The following is a 24,340-nucleotide window of genomic DNA, read 5'->3' on the forward strand; positions in this document are numbered from 1 at the left end:
TGGTTGGAAATAACACCTCTTGTCAGTTGGAGAGGCACTGGCCTGTCCCCGCACTAAGTATTGTGAACACAGAAAGACAACAAGCACCAAAATTCTACAATAGATTGTGATTAGATTAGTTACTTCTGATTTAGATTGCGTATAGGTGATAAAGGTGTGGATTGATAGGTGAACACATGAACTACATCGGCCTTTAGCCTCCTAACCTAAAAGCAGCTTCAACAAAGCGAATAGGTGGCTGCGGTGGAATAGGAAAACTCATAGCAATATCAATTATAAATGTAAAGACAACATTTCGTCCAATCGGAAAGATAAATATAAATAAATAGATATACGATAAGGGATTAATCGACGTCAGGTCTAGTATTTAGTCCTCCAGTATTAAATTAGTTATGATGTACTGGTTTACAAACAGCCTTCTGTAAGAACATCAATGAACAGAGATAGGATTCTATCAAGTAGGCTAGCCTACATATATGGGGATTCCATTAATGAATATTAAATATATGGCCCACTAACCGCACCCTTCGCGCTGACATATCTGTTGACGGACAGCTGACAGTAACCCGGGGTGTATCTGTCCGTCAACTGTCACTCGACCCGGGGTGTATCTGTCTGTCACGTCCCTGTCCCTATCACGCGCGCTGTGCGTAAAGACAGGAACCCAGCCCACAAGATGTAATGTACACTCAGTCAGAATCAACCCAAATTACGTCATTATCATTCAGTCAGAACTATTCCTGGACGATCTTGATCTCTGACTGATATCGTCCTGCGAGAAACAGGTGAATGGCTGAGCGTCGGAAGACCCGCCTCCTGCCCCCCCCCCCCCCCCCCCCCCCCTCCTCGGAGCGTCTAAAGGTCCGGTCTCGGTCTCGTCCTCAGTCCTGCTGATCTAACGGCGCACAGCCTCAGAGACGCGGTGGGGGAGCTCAGAACGTTTTGATCACTCTTCCTCCTCCAAGGCGAACAGTCGACGCTTGTTTTGTTGTTGTTGTTGTTCTTCTGGATGTTTCTGCTCTGAACGCGTTAATCTTCATCGGGATTCGGAGTTCCAGCCAGACTTCGAGGTGTTCGTCTTCTCTAACTTTAAACTTGCCTCTCCAAGATGAGCGTCGCTATGCGGGCGGCGGACGGCTGCTTCCTGTCCGCCTTGCAACCCAACTCGTCCCGCACGTCCTACGGCGTCCCGTCCGACATGCAGATCTCCGACGGGCCGTACGGGGGGGACACCGCGGGGACCCGGTCCCGCAGGGTGCAGGAGCAGGTCCGCATGCGACTGGCTGAGAAGAAGTGCTCGTCCATCCCTCGACTGAACGGCTCAACAGGTGAGGAGAGGTTCAACTTCTCAAACAGCGATAAGTCTTCTGATATAATTAGGATGTTCATTTTAGGGAGATATGGCTTTTGGAGCAGTACTAGGCCTACTCGACTCTGCAGCGGTTCATTCATAAGGATAACAGTTGTGTCTACACATTGACCGATGGAGGTATGATACATTAAAATCCTATTAAACATAAAACAAAACACGGATTCTAAACCCATTGCAGATTCCAGTTCACTTTCACAGATCAACTCTGCATTTATAGATTATTTTACACATAAACAATTACAAATCGAATCACGCCCACACAGACTGAGATACAGTAACTCAGCTCCAAGCACATTCCTCAATAGTTCTGCTACCATAAAGCCTGATGGACGACCTAAAAACAACATAACGGTTTATTGTTGAGAAGACTCCAAACTGAGAATTTCCTGATGCTGTATTCTTCCTAATCTTTTGGATTCTTCGTCTGAACTTCGGTTTTGCTGGAGGTCATCGACATTAATTGGAGATTAGTCATTTTTGAAGGGTCAGGGAATTTCAACAGCAGCTATTGTACTCAAGGCTGTTTTTGGTGTAGTTGTCTTGCATGGCAGAATTATTCCCTGCCAGTATTGGTAAAAGTCCATGGTGAGGAACATTTAATGTTCAGAAGACCCCAACGCTGAGAAGTACCACGCCACACCACAAGGCCAAACCAACAGTAGCCGTCCTACTATTTATTCATTAGTGTTTCACCAAACCTCCAACCAGATCATCCCATCTTAACAAAGAGAAGGAAGACACGTCGATTGGTCATTATCTGGACTGGGTTTAAGAACTAAGACCACAGAGTAAGATGGAGAGATGTTGTTGAGGTTCTGGACGACCAGTGCAGCAGACAGGAAGCTGTGAGGGGAAGTTATGACGCCCACTCTGGTGTAGTTCCCAGTGTCCCTGTTTACAAAGGATCTCAAGCCATTAGTTCCTGATTATATGTCCTACCTCTGTTTACCGAGACTGCCTACCCAGTGCATAAACATTTGATAATATCTGTCATAATCAGTTATACTTGTTGAGTTGAAGATTAAAGTCACAATGTGTAACATTTCAAATAGCTCGTAACTCAAAATGACACTGAATACATTGATCTGTAGTCAATGCTGATCGATGGTGACTTCATGTTATCAATAAAATCACCGTACCCCTATCTCACCTTCACTGATATATTCATCCTAAAAACATGCTGACAAGCCGTATTTCTCTCTTCTTGCTATTGACAGTCCCAAAACCCCTCCCACTCAACATAAACCCCTCCCACTCAACATAAACCCCTCCCACTTAACATAACCCCCTTCCACTCAAAATTCACACCATTCACACCTTCTAGCCAGCCGAGCTACGCTACCGCATCACACAGTGATGCGGTAGAACCGTGGCTGAAGATGTCCGCTCCATCTTCCTCCTCCAGACAGTCTAAACTCATGAGACAGCGGCCAACCGCTCCGGGGCCGCAGCCCGCGGGCCACATGTTGGCCTCGGAGGCGGTTGTTTTGGCCGCGTTCCAATCCACAGTTTGTTCATCACATTTCCCCTGGCTTGCATCCTCCTGAGTTGGATGACCCCGTGTGTAGCTGTCCTTGGCAGGGACGGAGAGGGTTTGCTCCGCACGCTGAGCTGCTCTCCGTCGTTTAGATGTTGGTCTTGCTACCATGCTTCCACCCCTTGATGACAACGATGTCTGGCTGCTGCTCCCACTAATGAAGCCGCTCGTGGGATAGGGACGACTTAAGAGGGATTAGGACGATGTGATCACGGTTGGAAGTTAAGGAACCCACTCATCTGGATTGGTTTCTGATGTGTTGTTTTGGACGACGGAGGATTTCGATATTAGAAAATAGGATTAAAGGCTTCATAGTGTGGTATCAATGTGGTTGGTATGTTGGACAGTCCATCAAACCGTTGGCTGATGCTAACGTGGCTGAGTTTACACGTTAGCATCAGGAAGGGATTAGCCGCGGCGGTGGAGAAGGTACCGTGCTACTACTCTCTCCCTGCTGCGATGCAAATGAACGAGAGATTCTAAAAGGCAAATGGAAAGCAAGAAAACCAGAACCGCCTTTCAACCAATCACAATGATGCTGGGTTTAAGGAATGCAAAGCTACAGCGGTGGACCAGGCCCTTCATCAAGCAGCCTGCCGCCGGTGGGGGCCCCCATGATGAAACAGTTTGCCTAGCAACCAGGAGGGTTACCGTAGCAATCCTTTTCAGGTCGCTGTGGGCGGGGCCAGACCTTCCCAGCACAGAGGGGCAGCAGGGAAAATGTCCGGCAGTAAACGCTTGTTGACGGTTGACTTTGGGTCTGAGACCAAAGTCTTTCTCATAGTGCCAACCCTGTCCTCGTTTAAAGACCACAACAGAGCTTCCCACTGTAGTTGTAACTTTTATTGTTTAACTGTTTTTTTTCACAACTGCTCTGGGTGTTCTCATCATTGGGGGAACCTTGCGTAATAAGTGCAAAGATTGAAATGATTTATGTCTAAAAGGCGCTGTATTGCTAAATGAAACCTGCCTGCTCCTTACTCCTCAGACATTGAAGCTCATTGCTGCTAATCTTTGATACCATGCGGCGAATTCCTTTTCAATTACGACAAACAGCAGATTATCAGAGTGTCTGTCGTCTATTTTGGACGGTCCTGAGTGCCTGATTCTCTTGAGCAAGGCTTTCTACATACAAACAGGTCTCTGAGGTCAGCAGGAAACCGCAGACTGGTACCCGGTACTCCCAAACACCAGAACCTTTTTACTTTTTTGTCCGGATTTTGTTCAACCGCAATGTAAACTTCAAACGTCTTCCGTGTGATTTTCTAAACAACTATATTAGAAATACCCACACAAAATAATTCCAACTATTACACATGCTCCTTTCTGGCTATGTGAACGATAATATTTAAATATTGTGCTGTGCAGTATAATTTAAAGCCAACTAATTAACATCAGTCTCTGCAGGCTCAGTAACAGCCCTCTAAAAATCACATGGAGACAAAACTATCTGGAATAGGGCTGTAAAATGTGGACCCAGTAGATGCCAGCATCAATATTAACTTTTCCTATTGATTTAAGTCCCAGGGCTCTGACTGTAAGACCTGTTTCTATGTTTTACCCAAACAGATTTTTTATCTCGTCACAACAGGGAGTCACTCGTAGCAGTAGCAGTAAAACATCAGTTGATATTATCGGTTGGTGACATTTGGCAGAGCACAGCAGATTAACAACATCGGTCCTTCCGGTGTGTTCTATCCCTTGAATGGCCTATTGATCCCCTCTGAAAAGTTCTCCGAGCTCCAGGCCTCCTCAGCACTGGGTCGTGATAGCAGGATCCATCTCTGTCATGTGAACCGCATATTTAAGCAGTGGTATCAGAGGAGGAGCAGACAAGAAGAAAAATTGATCTCTTAGTCTCTAAGGGCTTCTTCTAGCAGTGAGGCGAGGTCCTACCATGCAACGCTTGTACGGGAAGAAGAGGATTATGGGGGACCACAGCAGGGGGCATCTGGTCCAAGGTACGGTGTTGATATGGAGTTGCCATGCCGACAGGGGGTGACCTAGAGGAGGTGTTCTGGTGAAGGGGTAAAACCTGATTTTGGGGTTCAGGAGAGGGAGACCAGGATCTCTAACTGGGACGGGTTCTGAGACCTCCAGAGTGTGGTGGAGCACAGCAGTGAGTTCTGGAGGAATCCAGAGTTTGTGGAGATGGAAGATGAGAGGAGATATGAGGAGACACCAGAGACATCAGCAGAGTCAGAGTGCTTAATTATAGTCATAAAAGTGGATTGGATTTAATTAAAACCATTGAGATTCTAACGCTTCATTTTCAGAATACCAGGGTTTGGCTGGCTTTGGTTTAGTGCATAGGGTGTGGCTGTTATTGGTTCCTCCCTTGAGATAAACAGTTCCATACCATTTAAACGTACAAACACGGCTTGTTCAGAGGATACGGACGGACGGTGAGAGAGAAACCCAGTAGGACAAAGGAGGGATTCACTGTGGTTCTGTTTTCATCTCTTTGTGGACACAGGGAGAATCAATGGACTCTAGTCTTATCAGTTAGCTTCATTGAGTTGTTCTCTCCGTTACACACTACAGTAGCGGCAGAACTCTGACAGACTCTCGCCTTTAATTAAGAGCTGGTCTCAACTCAGAGCCCCTAGCCTGTCCGGAGCCGGATCAGGTCAAGCAGTGAACGCTACGAGGATAATTAACCTGTCCCTATTTAAAATGTTATTTAATTTAATTTGAACAAGCATGAGATTGCTCTATGTGCCACAAGCCAGTTTCAGCCAGTTAACGTAGAACTGTGCTCTGTGGATGAAGAAGCAATGTGTGGTAATTCTGTTAGTGCTAAAGAAAGAATGTGTGTGAGTGTGGGAGAGAGAGGGAGAGAGAGAGAGAGAGAGAGAGAGAGAGAGAGAGAGAGAGAGAGAGAGAGAGAGAGAGGTTGAATTATGAGGTGGGTGTGTAGGATAAAGTACACTCTAAATCCAGTGGGAGCAGACATCTGGCTGCAATGGGGCTGCATTGGAGATAAGCCGTGTTGTCTTTCAGCGGTTTTCAGGCGAAATCTAGAATAATAAGACATGTCCTGTGTGCAGACGTGTATTCCTGGAAGGCGACCCCCCCTCCCTGCACCCACCCACCCTGTTACAGCGACACGCCCACCCCCAGGCCCTCTCCACAGTGATAAACTGTTCGCAACAAAGTCTAGGTTAATGTCCAGGGTCGGTTGTAGAGGCAGATCTTAGATTGACCGATCAGGGACGTGGTGCTCTAGACTTCTGGTATCTGCTCTTTCTCATGCATCAGGTTTCACAACATTGTCTCCAGCGCTCAACTCACCCTGGTTCACACACTGTCAGTCCGTTTAAAGTATGTGTTATCTATTAGAAGTGTCTTTGTATGTGTGTATGCGTAAATGCATGTATACGTGCGAGTGTGCGTGTGTGGTTTTGTGTGTGTGTGTGTGTGTGTGTGTGTGTGTGTGTGTGTGTGTGTGTGTGTGTGTGTGTGTGTGTGTGTGTGTGTGTGTGTGTGTGTGTGTGTGTGTGTGTTCAACCGGACCCTCCCTTGATCCCCGTGACCTGCTGGTTGTTCTGCAGAGTGTCAGAGCTCAGGCATGCAACCCCCCCTCCCCTCTCCTCCTCCCCTCTCCTCTCCTCCTCCACCCTTCCTCCCCTATCCCTCCCTCCCTTTTCCCTGCCTCACTCTTGACCTCTACTGCACTACAGGACAATGTACACACACACACACACACACACACACACACACACACACACACACACACACACACACACACACACACACACACACACACACACACACACACACACACACACACACACACACACACACACACACACTCAGTCTTTCTTCCCTCTCTCAAACGTCTCTGCTCCATTATACTGATAGCCGGGCCCCTTTCACCGAGTGTTCCTGCTCGTGTTCCTGGAGCCCAGCCAGCCGGATTCATCTCCAGCCCGATTCATCTCCAGCCCGGGACCTTATGACAGGGGGTCCGGCCTTCAACAATTAACGGAAGCACCATGATGTTGATGATTATGAGGAAGTGGCAAAAACTCAGCTATTTGTCTTCGTCCTCGCACCACAACTGTACCTTATTACTGTACCTCCTTACTGTACCTCATACAGTACTTTTTATTGTACCTGAGTCTGTTTGTAGAAATTCAAACTGTACAGTGTACAGTGTACACTGTACAAATGTAAGTGACATTCTTCAAGTCACTCAGACTTGAAGAATGTCCATCCATAAAATGTTATAAGTAAGTATTTTTGAGTAGGACTATAGTCTGATAGCGGGTGGGCCCGGATCCTGAGCTGTGGCAGTCAGGAAGCATCGCAGGCCGAGTCTCAAATGTTGAAAACATTGAGTTGTTGACAACATGTCAACCAGTGGGTTGACCATGTGGATCATGCCCGCTGGTTCCGCTCTCACCACACGGTTCTGACCTTCTCCTCTCCTCTCTCCTCTCCTCTATCCTCTCTCCTCTTCTCTCCTCCCTCCTCTCCTCTCCTCTCTCCTCTCCTCTCTCCTCTCGTCCTCTCCTCTCCTCTCGTCTCTCGTCTCTCCTCTCTCGTCTCTCCTCCCTCCTCTCGTCTCTCCTCCCTCCTCTCCTCCCTCCACTCCTCTCTCCTCTCCTCCTCTCCTCTCTCCTCCTCTCCTCTCTCCTCTCCTCTCCTCCTCTCCTCTCTCCTCCTCTCCTCGGTCTCCTCTCCTCCTCTCCTCCTCTCCTCTCTCCTCTCCTCTTTCCTCCTCTGGTACAGATTTCTGCCCGCCGCCCGTGAGGTGCTACACTGCCAACCATGGCTTCAGCTCGCGCTCCCTGACGCTCACGCCCAGCCGCGTGCTCTCGGTGAGTCTCACTGTCTAACCCCCCACCTCCAACTCTCCAACCCACCACTCTCTAACCCCCCACCGCCCACTGTCTAACCCGCCACTCTCTAACCCCCCACCGCCCACTGTCTAACCCACCGCTCTCTAACCCCCGTAGCCCCTCTCTAACCCCCCACTCTCTAACCCCCCACCGCCCACTGTCTAACCCACCACCCTCTAACCCCTGTAGCCCACTCTCTAACCCACCACTCTCTAACCCCCGTAGCCCACTCTCTATTCCCCCACTCTCTACCCCCCCACCGCCCACTCTCTAACCCACCACTCTCTAACCCCCCACCGCCCACTGTCTAACCCACCGCTCTCTAACCCCCCACCGCCCACTGTCTAACCCACCACTCTCTAACCCCCCACCGCCCACTGTCTAACCCACCGCTCTCTAACCCCCGTAGCCCACTCTCTAACCCCCCACCGCCCACTGTCTAACCCTCCACTCTCTAACCCCCGTAGCCCACTCTCTAACCCCCCACCGCCCACTGTCTAACCCACCACTCTCTAACCCCCGTAGCCCCTCTCTAACCCCCCACTCTCTAACCCCCCACTGCCCACTCTCTAACCCACTAGCGCCCACTCTCATGCACCCAGAGACCGTCTAACCCTGGTACTACCACCCACTATCACACACCCAGAGACTCTCTAATCCAGCTGTGTCCCTCCATCCATCTCTTAGTCTAATGAACCATTCATCCATCAGACACACTTTGATGCTGTAACTCAAACAGCATGTGTTGCATAACAATATTTTTCTGGATTTTTTTTTTTTGTATCGTTGCCAACAAGTGTGGACTAATATTCAAAGAATGTCTGTTTATTGATTCTTTATGGTGCAGAGAACTGTGTTTGTACTCCAGTCTTAGCTCATGGACACACACCCTGTTCTCCCCACTCTGTGAGTGTGACAGACGGATCACTCCTATTGCTCACTCCTTTATTCAACACTCCCTCACAGCATTTGCTATTTTATATCTGTCTCACTGTCTCGCAACAGGACTGTCACTTTGTTTTCTGGTAGAATATCTTCAACTCGAGTGCAGACTAGATTCCTTTCTCTTTTTACGGGCTCCTGCATTATCCAAGCGAGCATAACATTCCTTTAAGAGGCAGTGAGGAGCAGTGTCTATGTGGTCTCTGGGGGGCCATCGGGGGCCACACACGTCCAGCTGAGGAGGTGTGGAGCCCAGCGATGGTGGAGGCCGATGAAAGGCTTCCTTCTCTGTGATTCAAAGGACTATTGTTTTGGAACCCTGCGACCCCGCCTTTTTAGCCAGGAAACTACCGGCTACCGTTCGCTGGGCTGGGATGTGTTGTGTGGGATGTTTGATTTGAGATGTGTGGTGCTAGCTCCATCAGAGAAGAGGAACAGCCTCATCAGAGAAGAGGAACAGCCTCATCAGAGTAGAGGAACAGCCTCATCAGAGTAGAGGAACAGCCTCATCAGAGTAGAGGAACAGCCTAATCAGAGTAGAGGATCAGCCTCATCAGAGTAGAGGAACAGCCTCATCAGAGTAGAGGAACAGCCTCCTCAGAGTAGAGGAACAGCCTCCTCAGAGTAGAGGAACAGTCTAGCCTCATCAGAGTAGAGGAACAGCCTCATCAGAGTAGAGGAACAGCCTCATCAGAGTAGAGGATCAGCCTCATCAGAGTAGAGGAACAGCCTCATCAGAGTAGAGGAACAGCCTCCTCAGAGTAGAGGAACAGCCTCCTCAGAGTAGAGGAACAGTCTAGCCTCATCAGAGTAGAGGAACAGCCTCATCAGAGTAGAGGAACAGCCTCCTCAGAGTAGAGGAACAGCCTCCTCACAGTAGAGGAACAGCCTCCTCACGGTAGAGGAACAGCCTCCTCATAGTAGAGGAACAGCCTCCTCATAGTAGAGGAACAGCCTCATCAGAGTAGAGGAACAGCCTCCTCAGAGTAGAGGAACAGCCTCCTCACAGTAGAGGAACAGCCTCCTCATAGTGGAGGAACAGCCTCCTCAGAGTAGAGGAACAGCCTCCTCATGGTAGAGGAACAGCCTCCTCATGGTAGAGGAACAGCCTCCTCAGAGTAGAGGAACAGCCTCCTCATAGTAGAGGAACAGCCTCCTCATAGTAGAGGAACAGCCTCCTCATAGTAGAGGAACAGCCTCCTCAGAGTAGAGGAACAGCCTCCTCAGAGTAGAGGAACAGCCTCCTCATAGTAGAGGAACAGCCTCCTCATAGTAGAGGAACAGCCTCCTCATAGTAGAGGAACAGCCTCCTCAGAGTAGAGGAACAGCCTCCTCATAGTAGAGGAACAGCCTCCTCATAGTAGAGGAACAGCCTCCTCATAGTAGAGGAACAGCCTCCTCAGAGTAGAGGAACAGCGGCCCTCTCACCCGTCCTCTCTGAGCCCTGAGCTCTGAGCAGATGGCCGCTGGCCTGTTGGTGTCCAGCCCCACACATCCCTGCAGAATTTCACAAGGGCCCTAGACGGCTCAGTTTAGTCGGTGACGGCGGGCCCTCGGAGTGGGGGCCAGGGGCCGGACACGCCTCATCATCACCAGCTTGAGATAGTGGATCATGCCGACCAACAGAGCCATGTTAGGCATTTCTTTTAGGTGACTAATGTCTACAGATTTGATACTGAAGCAATTTGATGTACAATCAGATCCAATTCAAACACTGGACAGTTTGATTTGATTCTGGTACATCCTGCATCACTGCTTTAGGTAGTACTGATATTATTTTGTGAAGTATTTTTTGTTTATATCTTGTGATTGTACCTTAAAACAGCTATTACTCAGTTTACCTGTTTGTTTGACCAACATCTGTTTAAGAGCTCAGTCGCTTCTTATTTGCCATCCGGTTGGTCAAATTCAAAGGTCTATGTCGTTCGTAACAATAGGAAGGTAACTGGGCAGGAAACACTGGGGAAAATCTGACCACGGTCTGTGGTGGTCGTCATTACTGCAGTGAATTATTGAATTCAACATCACATAATATGAAGTTACAGCTAATACAGTTCAGAGGTTTAAGAAGGTTCTCTTTTCAACTAAAGGGTGGATTAGGGCGGAGTTCATCCATGTTTTCCTCTCATCCTGATCGTGCAGTTCATACCTTTTAAACCAGCTTTAAACTCCTGGTCGTTCCCAGGGTTCCCCTCTGGGACCCTGGGTCCATGACCGCGTCTCTGGAGGAGGACCTCGTCTGTTCTGACCCGTCTCCCCCCGCCCCCCTCCCAGGTGGCCACCGCCCCCCTCCCCTCGGCCTGCTTCTCCTCCCGCTCGGCCGTGGAGACGGACCACGGCCGCTTCAGGATCAGCCAGGGCAGCTCCACCCTCAGGACCGGGGGGGCCCAGGGGGGCTGCCTCACCGGGGGGGTCGAGGCGGGTTACACCATCGGGGGGGCCCCGTGGCCCCGCAACCGCCGCTCCAAGTCCCTGTGCCAGGAGGACATGGAGGACATCCAGGTGGTGGTGGGCCAGCCCCCAAGCGGCGCCCCCCACCAGGCGCAAGACGGCTGGGGGGGCGGGATGCGGCGCACCCTCAGTGGGACCCTGGCCCGGGCGGGGGGCGGGGCCAGCTGGCAGGACGAGCTGGCCTTCCAGCAGACCTACAAGGGCCCCTCCCACCGCACCATCAGCCGCATCACCAACCGCCAGCAGCAGCACCAGACCCAGCACCACCACCAGCAGCAGCAGACCCAGAGTCACCCCGCTAAATGCTGGGTCCCAGAGGGCTGGGCCGGGACGGGCAGCCGGCCCGGGACGGGAAGCCGGCCCGGGACGGGCACCGTGTCCGGGGGCCGCTGGGGGGCCCAGCAGCAGCAGCAGTATGGGGCGGGGGCCGGGGGGGGATACCAGGAGCCCCTGTACCGGGCCGCCTCGTTGCACAGCGTGCGGAGCGTGGGGCGGGGCGTGGACCTGCTGGACCGCGCCTCCAACCACAGCGTGGACAAGCTGGGAGGGTGAGGACACGCACCCTTTAGCCGTGAGCTACGACCCTCGCTAACGTCCTGAAACACAAAGCTGGGGTCGTTACGAACCACACGAATAATTGATGGTACAACTTGAGCTAACCTGTGTGTTTGTGTCCCTGCGTGTGTGTGTGTGTATACGTGTGTGCGTGTTTGTATTTGTGTGTGTGTGTGTGTGTGTGTGTGGGCCCTTGTTTGTGTGTGTGTGTGTGTGTGTGTGTGTGTGTGTGTGTGTGTGTGTGTGTGTGTGTGTGTGTGTGTGTGTGTGTGTGTGTGTGTGTGTGTGTGTGTGTGTGTGGGTGTGTGTGTGAGCAGAATGCAGAGTCTGAACGTCCCCACGGCCGTCCGCTACCTCCTGGAGAGCGACCCGGCCATCCAGGTGCAGGGGGCCGCCTACATCCAGCACCAGTGTTACCATAGCAACGAGGCCAAGAACCAGGTGAGCCCAGAGTCAATGCTACATCTACATTCAGGGCGATTAGCAGACGCTTTCAAGAGATCTCACTCAGCCCCCCCCCCTCACCTGTCCAGGTGCGGACTCTGAGCGGGATCCCGGCTCTGGTCCATCTGTTCTCCAGTGAGAACCAGGAGGTGCAGCGCTTTGCGTCGGGCGCCGCCCGCAACCTCATCTACGAGAACGCCGACAACAAGGCGGCGCTGATCGCGGCGGGGGGCGTGGCTAAGCTGGTGCACGCCCTGAGGGAGCCCGACGAGGAGCTGCGGAAGAACGTCACGGGTGAGGAGCGGTGACCTCACCAGGAAGGGGGTGGGGGCGGGGGAGATGGGGTAGGGAGGACGGGGGCGGGGCTGGGGGCGGTGGGAGACGGGATGTGGATGGGGGGTTAGGGGAGGCATCAGGGTGGACGAGGGGGACACAATAAAGTATAAATCTTCCCTGGAAAGCTTGTTCTAAGAGGCTCTGCTGAGTCAACAGACTGACTTAATGAATCCCAGCGCTGCTTCAGGGTGAACTGCCCCCCCCGCCCCACGGAGCTCCTGGTCTCTGGAGCGCCTCCTCTCTGACGGCCCCCCCGTGCCTCCAGGCATCCTGTGGAACCTGTCCTCCAAGGAGAACCTGAAGGAGAAGCTGTCCCGCGAGGCGCTGCCGGAGCTGACGGAGCGCGTGCTGGTGCCGCTGTGCTGCGCGCAGGACGCCGGCGCCATCCTGCTCAGCCCCTCGGAGGAGGACGTCTTCTACAACGCCACCGGCTGCCTCAGGTACCCGTCTGTACAGGTCGAACGTCTGTCCTGGGGGAGGGAGGAGGACCACCGGTACCCCTGGAGCCACCCCGGCTCCGCTCCAGAGGAGTAGAGTAGAGCATAGCACAGCATAGTATCGTTTAGTGAAGTAAAGGAATAGTATTGTACAGTATAGTATAGCACAGTGTAGTGTAATTGATTCCATACAATGGGGGCAGCTGGGATTGATGATGTTAGAGGGGTGAAGGTCCATCCATGTAGCTCTGCTGGGGGAGGTCCGATGATCAGAGCTGAGACAGTGGAGCTACTACAGGGAGGCTGCTCCACGCCTCACTGACAGATTATAGGTGGTGTTGCTGCTTCACTATCAGATTATAGGTGGTGTTGCTGCTTCACTATCAGATTATAGGTGGTGTTGCTGCTTCACTATCAGATTATAGGTGGTGTTGCTGCTACGCTATCAGATTATAGGTGGTGTTGCTGTTTGTTTGGGACGTTCTGGGGGCTTAGAGCTTCCACCAAGGAGTCAAGGAGTATAATCGCGAGTGTGTTTGAATCGCTGAAATAAACAGTTTGTTTGGTTCAACTTTGTTGAATGACCGATGCATGAAAACACCCTGTCTGTTGTTAAACACTCACCAAAGCACAAGACAAATTATCTTTTCCCCAGCCCTGCATTACGTCAGACTCAGAGACCCAAACACGGGCTGTGATCCACGGCTGACATCATGTGTTTGTTTCCCGTTGTTTAGAAACCTGAGCTCTGTGAATGAGAGGACGAGGCAGAAGATGAGGGAGATGCGGGGGCTGGTGGACTCCCTGGTGGCCTACGTCAAGAACGCCCTGCAGGAGGGCAACGCCAACGACAAGGTAACACCTCAGCTCCCCTCCACCACCGGGGCGCGGCCTTAAGGTACCCCCTCTCAGCTCCCCTCCTCCCCAAGGGCCCCAGCCTTAAGGTACCGGCCCTCAGCCCCCCTTCCACCGTGGCCCCGGCCTAGCCTTGGCTCCCCCTCCTCCACCAGGGAGATCCCGCGGCAGTAAGCCATGGAGCTCCGCTCCCCCACACTAAACCTTCTGAAATGAGTTCATGCGCCGTAGTTCAGGAACATTGGAGACACAGGCTTTGAGTTGAGATACAGGAGATGACATGTGGGGGGTGGGGGGTTAGAGAGCGGGTGGTGGGGGGTTAGACAGTGGGCGGTGGGGGGTTAGATAGTGGGCCGTAGAGAGTGGGCCGTAGGGGTTAGATAGTAGTGGTGGTGGGTTAGACAGTGGGCGGTGGGGGGGGTTGAGAGTATTTACTTCTTAACACTAGGGTAGGCCATGCACAGTATATTGACCCCTCCCCTCCCTTCATCCCCCCGGTTCCCCGCAGGGGGTGGAGAACACGATGTGCATCCTGAGGAACCTGTCCTACCAGCTGTACGCCGAGCTGCCCCACGCCACCCGCCAGCGCCTGGAGGGACCGTCACGCGCCAACGCTGCCGCCAAGGGCAGCCAGGCCATCGGCTGCTTCCCCCTGCAGAGCAAGAAGCTCAAGGAGGTGGGGAGCGGGGGGAGGGACCTCTTCATGTCACTACTGTAGCAGTCAGTGGAGTGATTATACTGATGGACCCTATTGTGGAGTCCAGCTGAGGTCCACGTTAAAGGACCAGAGGGTGATGGTGGGAGGCGGTTAGCTAGCTAGGGCTAGAGAGCTAGTTGGCGAGCTAGGGTTAACAAAACAAGTTTTGAGTGCTGGGCATGATTGTTCACTCTTAAGGACCTGTGTCTACAGAGGGGGTTTTCCTGGCAGATCTGCGCTGGCACGGTGTTGGGAGGCACTGGGAAGGGTTTGGTGCTGGGAGGCACTGGGATGAAGTGCTTGGGCGGTGAAAAACAAGTCAGCTGCATCCCTGTGCTTTGTTTACAGTCTCTATGACAACTTGCCATTGTTTATATGTAACAACCGACTCTTTTCCGAAGTTAAATGTTGCGTTGACAGTTGAATATGATCTGCGATTGGCTGAAAATGGTGACAAAGACAACGGTGATGGCGGCTGTGCTTTTCTAAACAGTTTAGAGATTTTCAACCGGAAGTGACCGGCCAAAAAAGCGCTGGGCGTGTCCTGCTGGTCTCATAGATGGTTTTCAGAGGCAGCCTCATAGGATGACCTCAGGGTCCCTCTGGACGGCTTCTCGTCTTCTCTAGGCTCACGGGCACCGCTAGCAGGCTGAACTAGTGAGGAGGAGTTAAGGACCTGTGCTCTGGTCCCTGAACTAGTGGACCCATAATCAGGGTTTAGAGCCAACCTGTGTTTGTTTTACAATGACATCTTTGTGAAAATGGTAAAGTAGTAACTTCATATCATAATAAACATAATAATACACTTTGGTGCCACAAGGAATAAACTAAAGGAAAATGGATTGAGTTATAAATCACAAGCAAGGATGAAAGTAGGAAAAATATATTTGCGTCCCAATATAGTGAGAGAAGTCGTTGATTGAAAACATACATTTATCGTAGTTCTTTGGTTAGCTGCTATGTGGTGTGTAAACCTGAACACTCTTTACATCTTAGCATGAACCTGTTAGCATCCTCCTGGTGAGACGCTCCAGTGAGAGTCTCACAAGGAGTCCTGGAGGCTGAGCACAGAGAAGAAACCCAAACGCTGGCTCCACAGGGGGGGTCGTCTTACACACGGAGTAGGAAACAGGATCAGCTTTCTGCTCGCTCACACGGAGAGAAGCCAATACCCCGCTGGGGCATGTGTGCTCAGGCTTTACGGCGGGACGGCCGGGAGAGTTTGTTTCTTTCACTCGTGGTTAAAGGTCCCTCATGGCGAGTTAACACTCGGGTCTTTGCACGAGAAGAGTTAACACCCTTCTCGTGCAAAGTCAGAGCAAAGCAATCGGGTTTGAGTGGTTGGACGTCACCATGGCAACCGGCGCACACAGAACTGATAGAGGATGAGGTAGCGACCACGTCATCGGTTCATAGGAGCAGGGTGCAGCACCGCACAGGAAACAGACTCATTGCGAAAAGGAGAAAGTACGCAATCCAGCGTGGGACCTCATGTGACAATCTGGGCTCCTCTGACTCAGACGTTCTTCTTCTCTCTCTTCCCCTTCTCCTCTCGTCCCCGGCCCGCAGCTGGACCCCGAGATGGCCTCCATGTTCTCCGAGGTGTCGGGGAAGCCGCGGGGGGCCGAGTGGCTGTGGCACCCCCAGGTGGTGGCGCTGTACAAGGCCGTGCTGCAGAACAACACCTGCAGCTCTGTGACCCGCGAGGCGGCGCTGGGCGCTCTGCAGAACATCACCGTCGGAGAGTCCCGGGTGAGGACCCAGAGACCGACGCCTGGACCCAGGCCGCAGGCCGCGGCCTGGGGGGGAGGGGGAGCTAGAGTTGGGTGGGGGGGAGGTAGAGTAGGGTGGGGGGGAGGTAGAGTAGGGTGGGGGGGAGCTAGAGTTGGGTGGGGGGAGGTAGAGTAGGGTGGGGGGGAGGTAGAGTAGGGTGGGGGGGAGGTAGAGTAGGGTGGGGGGGAGGTAGAGTAGGGTGGGGGGGATGTAGAGTAGGGTGGGGGGGAGGTAGAGTAGGGTGGGGGGGAGGTAGAGTAGGGTGGGGGGGATGTAGAGTAGGGTGGGGGGGATGTTGGGGTCGGGTGGGATTTTGGGACCAAGGGGGGAGTAGTTTCAGGTGGGGTGGGCGGCGGTGGGCGAGGTGGTGTAGGAATGGGGGGTCCCGGTGTGGACACACGACTTCTCCCCGGTGTGGTCACATGACCTCTCCCCGGTGTGGTCACACAACCCAGTCTCACGGAAAAATGTGACACTGTCACGTCATTTAATCTATTTCGTCGTGATCTGGGACACGTCATTTCAATTTTTTCATGCCAAAAGCACAAATTTCTTTGTGCTTATGACTTTTGGCCACCCGTTTCTACTTTCACCTTTGATTCTGAGAAATTGTGACAATTCACAGATATATTTAATGCAGGTGCGCTGCTCTGTAGGCAAACCGCGACAGAAAAAAGGTAGCTGCTTCTTTTTTGAATGAGTTTGAAATTTGTGCTTTTGGCACGAAAAAATTGAAATTACATGTCCCACATCACGAATGATTAGATTAAATGACGTGACGTGACAGTGTCACATATTTCCGTGAGACTGGGTTGAGTCACATGACCTCTCCCCAGTGTGGTCACACGACATCTCCCCGATATGTTCACACGACCTCTCACCGGTGTGGTCACACGACCTATCCCCGTTGTGGTCATATCCTCCTCATGGTATTTATTCACGGTGCGCAGCCCAACATTCTGTCGCCTCCACGCTGACTGAGGTCAGCGCAATCCACACACCGCTGCGACTTAACCCCCCCTCCCTCTCTCCCCCGTCCTCACCTCACACCCTCCCCATCCCTACACCACCTCACACTCTCACCCTGCATCACCCCACCCTTGTCCTCACATCCCCCCCTCGCTCCATCCCTACACCACCTCTCCCACCTCCGCCCTCCCCACCTCACCCTACCTCACCCTCACCCTTACCCCCACCCCAACCCTTAACCCCACGCCCACCCTCACCCCCGCCCTCCCACCCTACTCTACCTCACCCTACCTCACACTCACCCTTAACTCTACCCCCCCTCCCCCGTGCAGTGGCCTGGCGTGCTGAGCTACGTCATCCTGGAGCAGGAGCGCATGCTGCCGCTGCTGCTGGAGCTGCTGGACACACGCAGCGAGGAGGAGATGAGGCCGCTGACCGGCCTGCTCCGCAACCTGGCCCGCCACGCCCGCGACAAGAGCCACATGGGTGAGGACCCCCCCCCCCCCCCCCCCCCCCACGAGAACCCGCCGAGGGAGTCATGCTGGCTCCCTCGGAGCCAGCATGACAACATGCATTAAATATATTGGAGAAAACAATCATCTCTACCAGCAGGACTTCGTCATTCTAAAGATCTCACTCCAGCCCCTCTTTCTTTAGTTATCACGCAGCAGCTTCAGCAAAAGACTCAAGACTCAGTTGTTCAGAGTTCACCTGGACTGTGCATAGCCCCCCCCCAAAACCCTCTAACGCACTTAGTGTATGTTGTACCTCCTTGCACTTAAAAATAGTACTTAGCATTGTGTAGCATCTCCTCCTAGCTATCTCTGTTGTATACAGGGAATGGGTTAACCTAGTGATTGCTAGTGCTAGTCTATGAACATCCTTACTGTACCGACAGAGATATATTCCTGTTTCACTTTCTTCTGACAAATGTACTTATTGGAAGTCGCTCTGGATAAAAGCATCTGCTAAACGCTCTGAATGTAAATGTAAATGTTAAAAAATACCAACCTCCACTAGGGTCTGCCTCCCTCACCCTCTGACCCGACATATAGGCCATGTCCTTCTCAGGTCCTAACGATCTAACCGTTGTCCCTCCCCAGCCAAGAGCTCGGTGAACGTTCTGGTGGCCAAGCTGCCGGCCGACGGCCACCAGAAGGACCCCGGCAGCGAGGTGGTGGTGAACCTCTGTGGCGCGCTCAACCAGCTGGTGACCGGCAGCTCGCTGGCCGCCCGCGACCTCACCTTCTTCGACGGCATCCCCAAACTGCTGGCCATCAAGACCTCGCATGACAACAGGTAGGAGACCGTAGGGGACCTGCGGTCGCTAGGTAACAAGCTATTTAACAGGTAGGAGACCGTAGGGGACCCATGGTCGCTAGGTAACGAGCTAATTAACAGGTAGGAGACACCTGGACTGCAGCGGACCCATTATGCAACGAGCTGATGAAGTCATTAGGTAATGCGATACAACCTCCCTGAACAACCAAGACAAGCACAGTTGACAAGAATACAAACCGAGAAACGCGTGGTTCTTCACACCACTCACGCTAGTCTACACCCAAAGTCGTGTGTTCCTGTTGTGTCTGTGATATCACCAGTAGGTTAGTTGTTTTAGTGTTTATTTTCATTTATATTAATGAAGCACAATTCTTCACCATTTTCTGGATTTCCGTGTTGAGAGACCACCAAGCCCACTCGGTACTGGTTTGAGCCAGTTTGTGTGGTTTTTTGCCCGCCTGTCATTTTGGGGTAGTTAAAGGACAATTCCGGTGTAAATGGATCTGGGATATGTTTAATATGATAACGAGTTGGAATGTTCATTTGGGAGCAAAAAAGCGTGTATAGTCGCATTCTTAAAGATGAACTGAACTGAAACTTGAAGTTTAGTTGATATAACAGATGTATTGTCTGCCTTCTCATTGGTAGGCCTACAATAATTACAAATGGCTGAACTTGCTAAAAAGGGATTCATTTGTACGGTGAAAGTGTTGTTTATGTTACTGGGCGCCGCCATGTTGGATTTCAACAATCAGCTACGTCACTGGCATGGTAACCCACTCCTACTCTGTGGCTCTAGCAGCCATAGCAGGTAATGAGTCAGACTCTGAGGCTCGCTGAAATAGTAAACAACCAGGTATACAGGAGGATCATACTGCATTGCCCCTGGCTTCAGTATTGAATTATATAGGGCCAAGGCAGCTGAGGTAATCATACATTTCCACAGGCTACCTTTGAATAGGAAACCAGCCCTTAATACATGGCTGGCAGCCTTAAAACTGGCTAACCCTCCGATAGCCCCTGTCATGTCTATCTCCAAAAGCTAGCACTCAGGCCATAAAGTGTATAAACTATTACTCCGATGATATCACAGACTATGTTTCCAAGCTGCTAATTAAACCACGGCGGGTCTGTAAACAAAAGTTCCACAAATGTCTCTTTCTACTCACCCTGATGTTCGCCGACTAGCCGATTGCTGATGCAGAGGGAGTTACACTCGAAGAAGTAGTTTCATAGTAAGATGTATCTTACTATGAAAATATCACAGAGATTGACGAACACAGAGATTGTGACACCCGTCAGCAACACGCAAGCTCTGTGTTCGCCAATCTACTTATCGAGTCTTAAAAACAAGATGGCGCCGACGGGTGTGAACTACTGGGTAGTTCACACCCGTCGGCAAACTACTGATGGTATTGTGTGTATAAAATGTCCTTTTTAATAAACAATCTGTACATTTACAAAGTTATCAATGCCTCGTTTTATATGTTAAGACCCTTATTATACTACCAAAGAAGTGTCTGGCTATTTCTAGCCTTTTAAGTGGTTTAAAGTAGCGATCTAGTTTTTACCTTAACACATTTTCCCATCGTTCCAAGTTTATAGCGCTTTAGTGGAATCGGATAAGAATGCGTCTATACTCGCTTTTTCTGCACCCAAACGAACATTCCAACTCGTTATCATATTAAACATATCCCAGATCCATTTTACACCGGAATTGTCCTTTAATTTATAAAGGATTAGTTGTAATAAACCGGGGGAGTGTTGTTATTATTGTAGTTTTATCACCCAATCCCAAGAGGCTCTTTAGAGACCCCTCCACCACTCCACAGGAAAGAGCTCAAGAAAAAGAGCAAATTCCACAGCTCAGGAAAACACAACTTAGTTTACAATTCCCTGGGGGATAAAATGATTGTAGCACACGGCCCAATTAAACCCAGTTCAGTCTCCCTGTAGTTCTGTGTTCGGTTGTCTGTTCCGTCCCGTCTAGGCTGAGTGTGTTGGTTCTGTCCACAGCACCGGTGGACTGAAGGCGGCCAAGGCGGCGTCGACGGTTCTGCTGAACATGTTCCAGTACAACAAGCTTCACAAAGATTACAAGCTGGTGAGTCAGGACCGTGCGCTGCTCACCCAACGCACTCTGGTTTGCTGTTTGAGTTTGGTTCCTGTTGCTGAGGTATCTAAAGATGGAGCGTTAGAATAACTACGCTGATGAAGACATTAAAAAACATGGAATGGTACGCAAACGGTAAATGGACTGCATTTCTACAGCGCCTTTCAAACCAGTGGCCACTCAAAACGCGTTACAATATTGCCTAATATTCACCCATTCATTCACCCACCGAAGGTGGTGTCAAGCACGCAGGGCAACTGCCAGCTCATCAAGCAGTTAGGTGAGGTTTCTTGCCCAGGGACACCCCGGCACTCAGCTAGGAGGAGCAACCTTCCAGTTACCAGCCTAACCGTTCTTCCCTTCTGAGCCACATGCAACTCCACACAATGCAACGCCACATAATGAAAAGTGGAATTCTTATTAAAAGCACCCAGTGGGTTTTCCCATTAGTCATCCGACGTACGTCCGCGCCCTTAGGCTACTCAACCCAACGACCATCGCTGGGGAAGTGATCCGTCACTTCCTGTAGGGAGAGGATGTGATGAAACTGGTGTGGAGGTAGACCCTGGCTGACCGTGTTGTTATGTTTCGTTCTCAGACCTCACCAGATGTTTTTTCTATTTCCCCTCTGTCCTGATCAAGCTTTTTTTCCTTTGCTCCGTTGACCTCATCTGTTTTCCCTTTGTCTCCGGCCTCCTCCCTCCAGCGTAGGGGCTCTCAGAGTCGCTCCATGGCTCTTTCACGTTCTGGGTTTAGAAAGAAGTACTGATATTCCTACTGAATGTTGTCCTGTGCTGGTACCTGTATTACGGTCCTTCCCAACAGGTTCAGGTTCTCTCAGTCGACCCCAGCCTCTCCTGCCCCCCCCCCGCTGTGTGTTCAGTGATTGATGAGTCATGAGGAAATTCCCGCTCATGTTATCTCTGTTACGACGGTCACCTCGCCCATGCTGTCCTTCTGTCCAGCTGTGAGGCTCATTCACCAGACTTGATGTGGTTTAAGGACCCCTGCATTGACCTCAGCCCCTTAAAACATTGTATGGAATGATAATCGTTTAATATGGGGGGTGTTTCTTAATCTACAAAACATGTCGTGTCAATGAGTGCAGAATAAAAGGCCAGCTGTGCTGCAGCCAGCGGAGCGTGCAGCAGAGAACACTGAGCCCAAAGAGACTGTCATGCCAGCCTCTGAAACATGGTGTGAGAGGCGGCTGGCTCCACTTCACAGACCAGCAGGTCGGCACGGCCCGTGGAAGACAAAAGCAGCGTGTTCTGGTAGACGATATCGGCTGGTCTTTAGTGGATCCGAATACTGCACTTGTTGTTCAACATGAGCTGTTATTCACATCGTTGATGAAGAGCAACTTTTTAATCTCAGCTCTAATTGGTGCTATCAGCTGTCCTTGTTGAACTTGTTTATCTTGTGTCCGCTGCTCTGATTGGTCCAATTTCAGTAGGCTGCTCCTTTCTGGCCTGTTTCCAAGTAACCCCACATCTCAGGACAGCGCTAGTCTTCTGTGGCTCAGGGTTTGGCTCAGTGGGTTGTGTGTCCTCCAGAACACTGACTCTGGGTCTGACCGGTGAAATGTGGGGAATGTCACAAAGAGCCTCTGGCATTCTGACGGCTCCCCGTCAGCGTGGGTGAATGGTGTTCTCTTCCCATAAAGCATCTGGCTCCTTCTTGTGTTCCCTTACCGTAGAGCAGGGGCTCCAGCCCCCCCCCCCCCGCAGGCAGAGCAAACAGCAGCGTTCTGTTTGTTGTGTGGGAAGAGTCCAGGTTTAGCCTCCCGAAGCTCACACCATGTCACCAGAAGGGGTCCCGCTCAGTTTGAACTTGTTTCTCATGCAGTAATGCTTCTGTATTTTAATACAGAAACATAACCTACTACCAGCAAACAAAAAATACACAATTTAATGTTATTCATCACATACTTTACTTTTAGTTTGTCAGTTGTACTTTTTGGAGTGTTTACCTCACTTCCACTAAACCCCTTTGTCTCGTTAACGGTTTCAGAAAGGATTTACCAGAAGAGACTTCACAGAAGGCAGCGTGTGAAAGAGCTGGCCGTAAGCCCCCCACTGAGCCTGGGCTGGACCACCGAGAAGCAGAACACCCCAGAACGATGACGTGATGTTCAGCACACGGCAGACTTTGAGCTGACGATGCATACGACCCCGGTGGAAGAAGGCAAAACACGCTGACGCAATTCAAGAGCTGAGTGACAGCGGTGTGATAATCTGATAGTGATTAACAGTGGATATTTCACTCAAACCCCAAAAGGCACTTAACAAAGTTGACATTCACTTTTTTTTGTATTTGCTTACATAGATGTTAAATATGACCAAATCTGTCTGATTTCTGTTTATTTTCCTGTGTAATTTGATTGACATGTTAACAACATACAAATAGTTCATAATTCATGGCTTACCTTTGCAAAAGAGGAATCTTTTTAGGCTTCAAATGTGTGTTCCCTTACATTGAGGTACTACCTGATCTATGCATTAATAGAGGGGGAGGAGCAGGAGATCAATAGATCATAATAACATCACTGACCCAGCGAGGGTGAGATATCTTCTGGACGTCAACAGGCACACAGTCACAGTCATAACCGGCCACGGCTGTCCCTGTGGTTTGATGAACTGATCGCTTTATTGATGCAATGGTTTTGTTATAATTATAAATTGGCTTTATCTCTGCTGGTATATTTTTTCTATTCAAACAAGCTAACGCTGGTAGAGATGTACATGTTTCCCGAAATGTGTGACATTAAAAGCAATAACCTTGGGGATGATTGATTGTCATTAATGTTCTATAGTTTGTGTAGTTATATAGATATAGATATCTTTATATATAGAAAGATGCATACATTCATACATACACAAACATTTTTTGTGTGTAAGGAAATACATCCATCCAATTCGTACTGTCGTGTCGTGTCGTGTTTCTTTGCATAATGTTTTACATTCATTGTTGTGAATAGTTTACACTGTTATCGAACACGTGGGAAGGCAGTATTTACATAATTTATGGGGAACTTTAACCAACATGATACAGTACCACTGGGGAAATGAAACGGTACAGTACTGCACTGATCCAACACGTAACAGCTCACTGTAACAGTTCAGTGTAACTGTTCACTGTAACACTTCACTGTAAAAATAAGGCCTGTGAACAGACTGGGATGCCGCTGGCTGAGGGAAAAAGACGACTTTGGAGAGTGTGTGGAAAAACAGAAAAGGGCCAAGGGAATGTAACCTCAGCTGATGGCATCTGGAGACTGAGGGGTTGAGACGGGTTAATGAGAGACGGCCATCAGGCTAAAGAAGGACTTCTCTGGAAGAGGAGAGTCGGAGTGCAAGGGGAGGGGGAGAGGGGAGGGGGAGAGAGAGGGGATGGAGGGAGAGAGAGGGGAGGGAAAGAAAGGGTTGGGAGGGGTGCTCAGAGTGGAGCCAGAGAAGGGAGGGGGAGAGGGGAGTGTAGGGGAAGACCGAGCGGAGGCCACAGCTGTGAGTCTCTGGTCAACGGGAAGCAGGAGGAGGGGGGGGGGGATGGGGGGAGAGATGGAATTTGGGGCCAGGAGCCGAACACAGGAGCGTAATCTGTGCCGGGATCAGCGCCCGGCCAAACAGCCACAACAATGGAGAACCGCTACGTGGAGGGAAGTGGCTCTGCTGCTGTACGGTAGGATGAATACACTCCCCTTTTCCTGCTGTGGACCACAGCTCCCGGTG

At 50.9% G+C, this 24,340-nt stretch overlaps 1 protein-coding gene across 1 annotated transcript; it reads left to right on the plus strand.

Moving 5' to 3' along the window:
- Positions 1 to 870: 870 nt before the first annotated feature.
- On the plus strand, positions 871 to 23,857 carry LOC130403387 (plakophilin-3-like). The gene is made up of 13 exons (XM_056607719.1): positions 871 to 1,328; positions 7,647 to 7,735; positions 10,973 to 11,697; positions 12,022 to 12,145; positions 12,238 to 12,442; positions 12,750 to 12,924; positions 13,659 to 13,776; positions 14,285 to 14,452; positions 16,043 to 16,225; positions 17,548 to 17,701; positions 18,319 to 18,514; positions 20,513 to 20,600; positions 22,623 to 23,857. Exons 1-13 carry the CDS (start codon positions 1,109 to 1,111, stop codon positions 22,662 to 22,664), a joined length of 2,487 nt encoding a protein of 828 aa, XP_056463694.1. The 5' UTR covers positions 871 to 1,108; the 3' UTR covers positions 22,665 to 23,857.
- Positions 23,858 to 24,340: the final 483 nt, after the last annotated feature.

The sequence above is a fragment of the Gadus chalcogrammus genome, chromosome 14 (genome assembly GCF_026213295.1).
Source record: "Gadus chalcogrammus isolate NIFS_2021 chromosome 14, NIFS_Gcha_1.0, whole genome shotgun sequence".
NCBI lineage: Eukaryota > Metazoa > Chordata > Actinopteri > Gadiformes > Gadidae > Gadus > Gadus chalcogrammus.

Bases quoted from the DNA above. Each gene is read 5' to 3' on its own strand.
- LOC130403387 (XM_056607719.1), top strand. From the start codon at position 1,109: ATGAGCGTCGCTATGCGGGCGGCGGACGGCTGCTTCCTGTCCGCCTTG. The intron at 1,329-7,646 runs GTGAGGAGAGGT...CCTCTGGTACAG, and splicing joins TCGACTGAACGGCTCAACAG to ATTTCTGCCCGCCGCCCGTG. The intron at 14,453-16,042 runs GTGGGGAGCGGG...CCCGGCCCGCAG, and splicing joins AGAGCAAGAAGCTCAAGGAG to CTGGACCCCGAGATGGCCTC.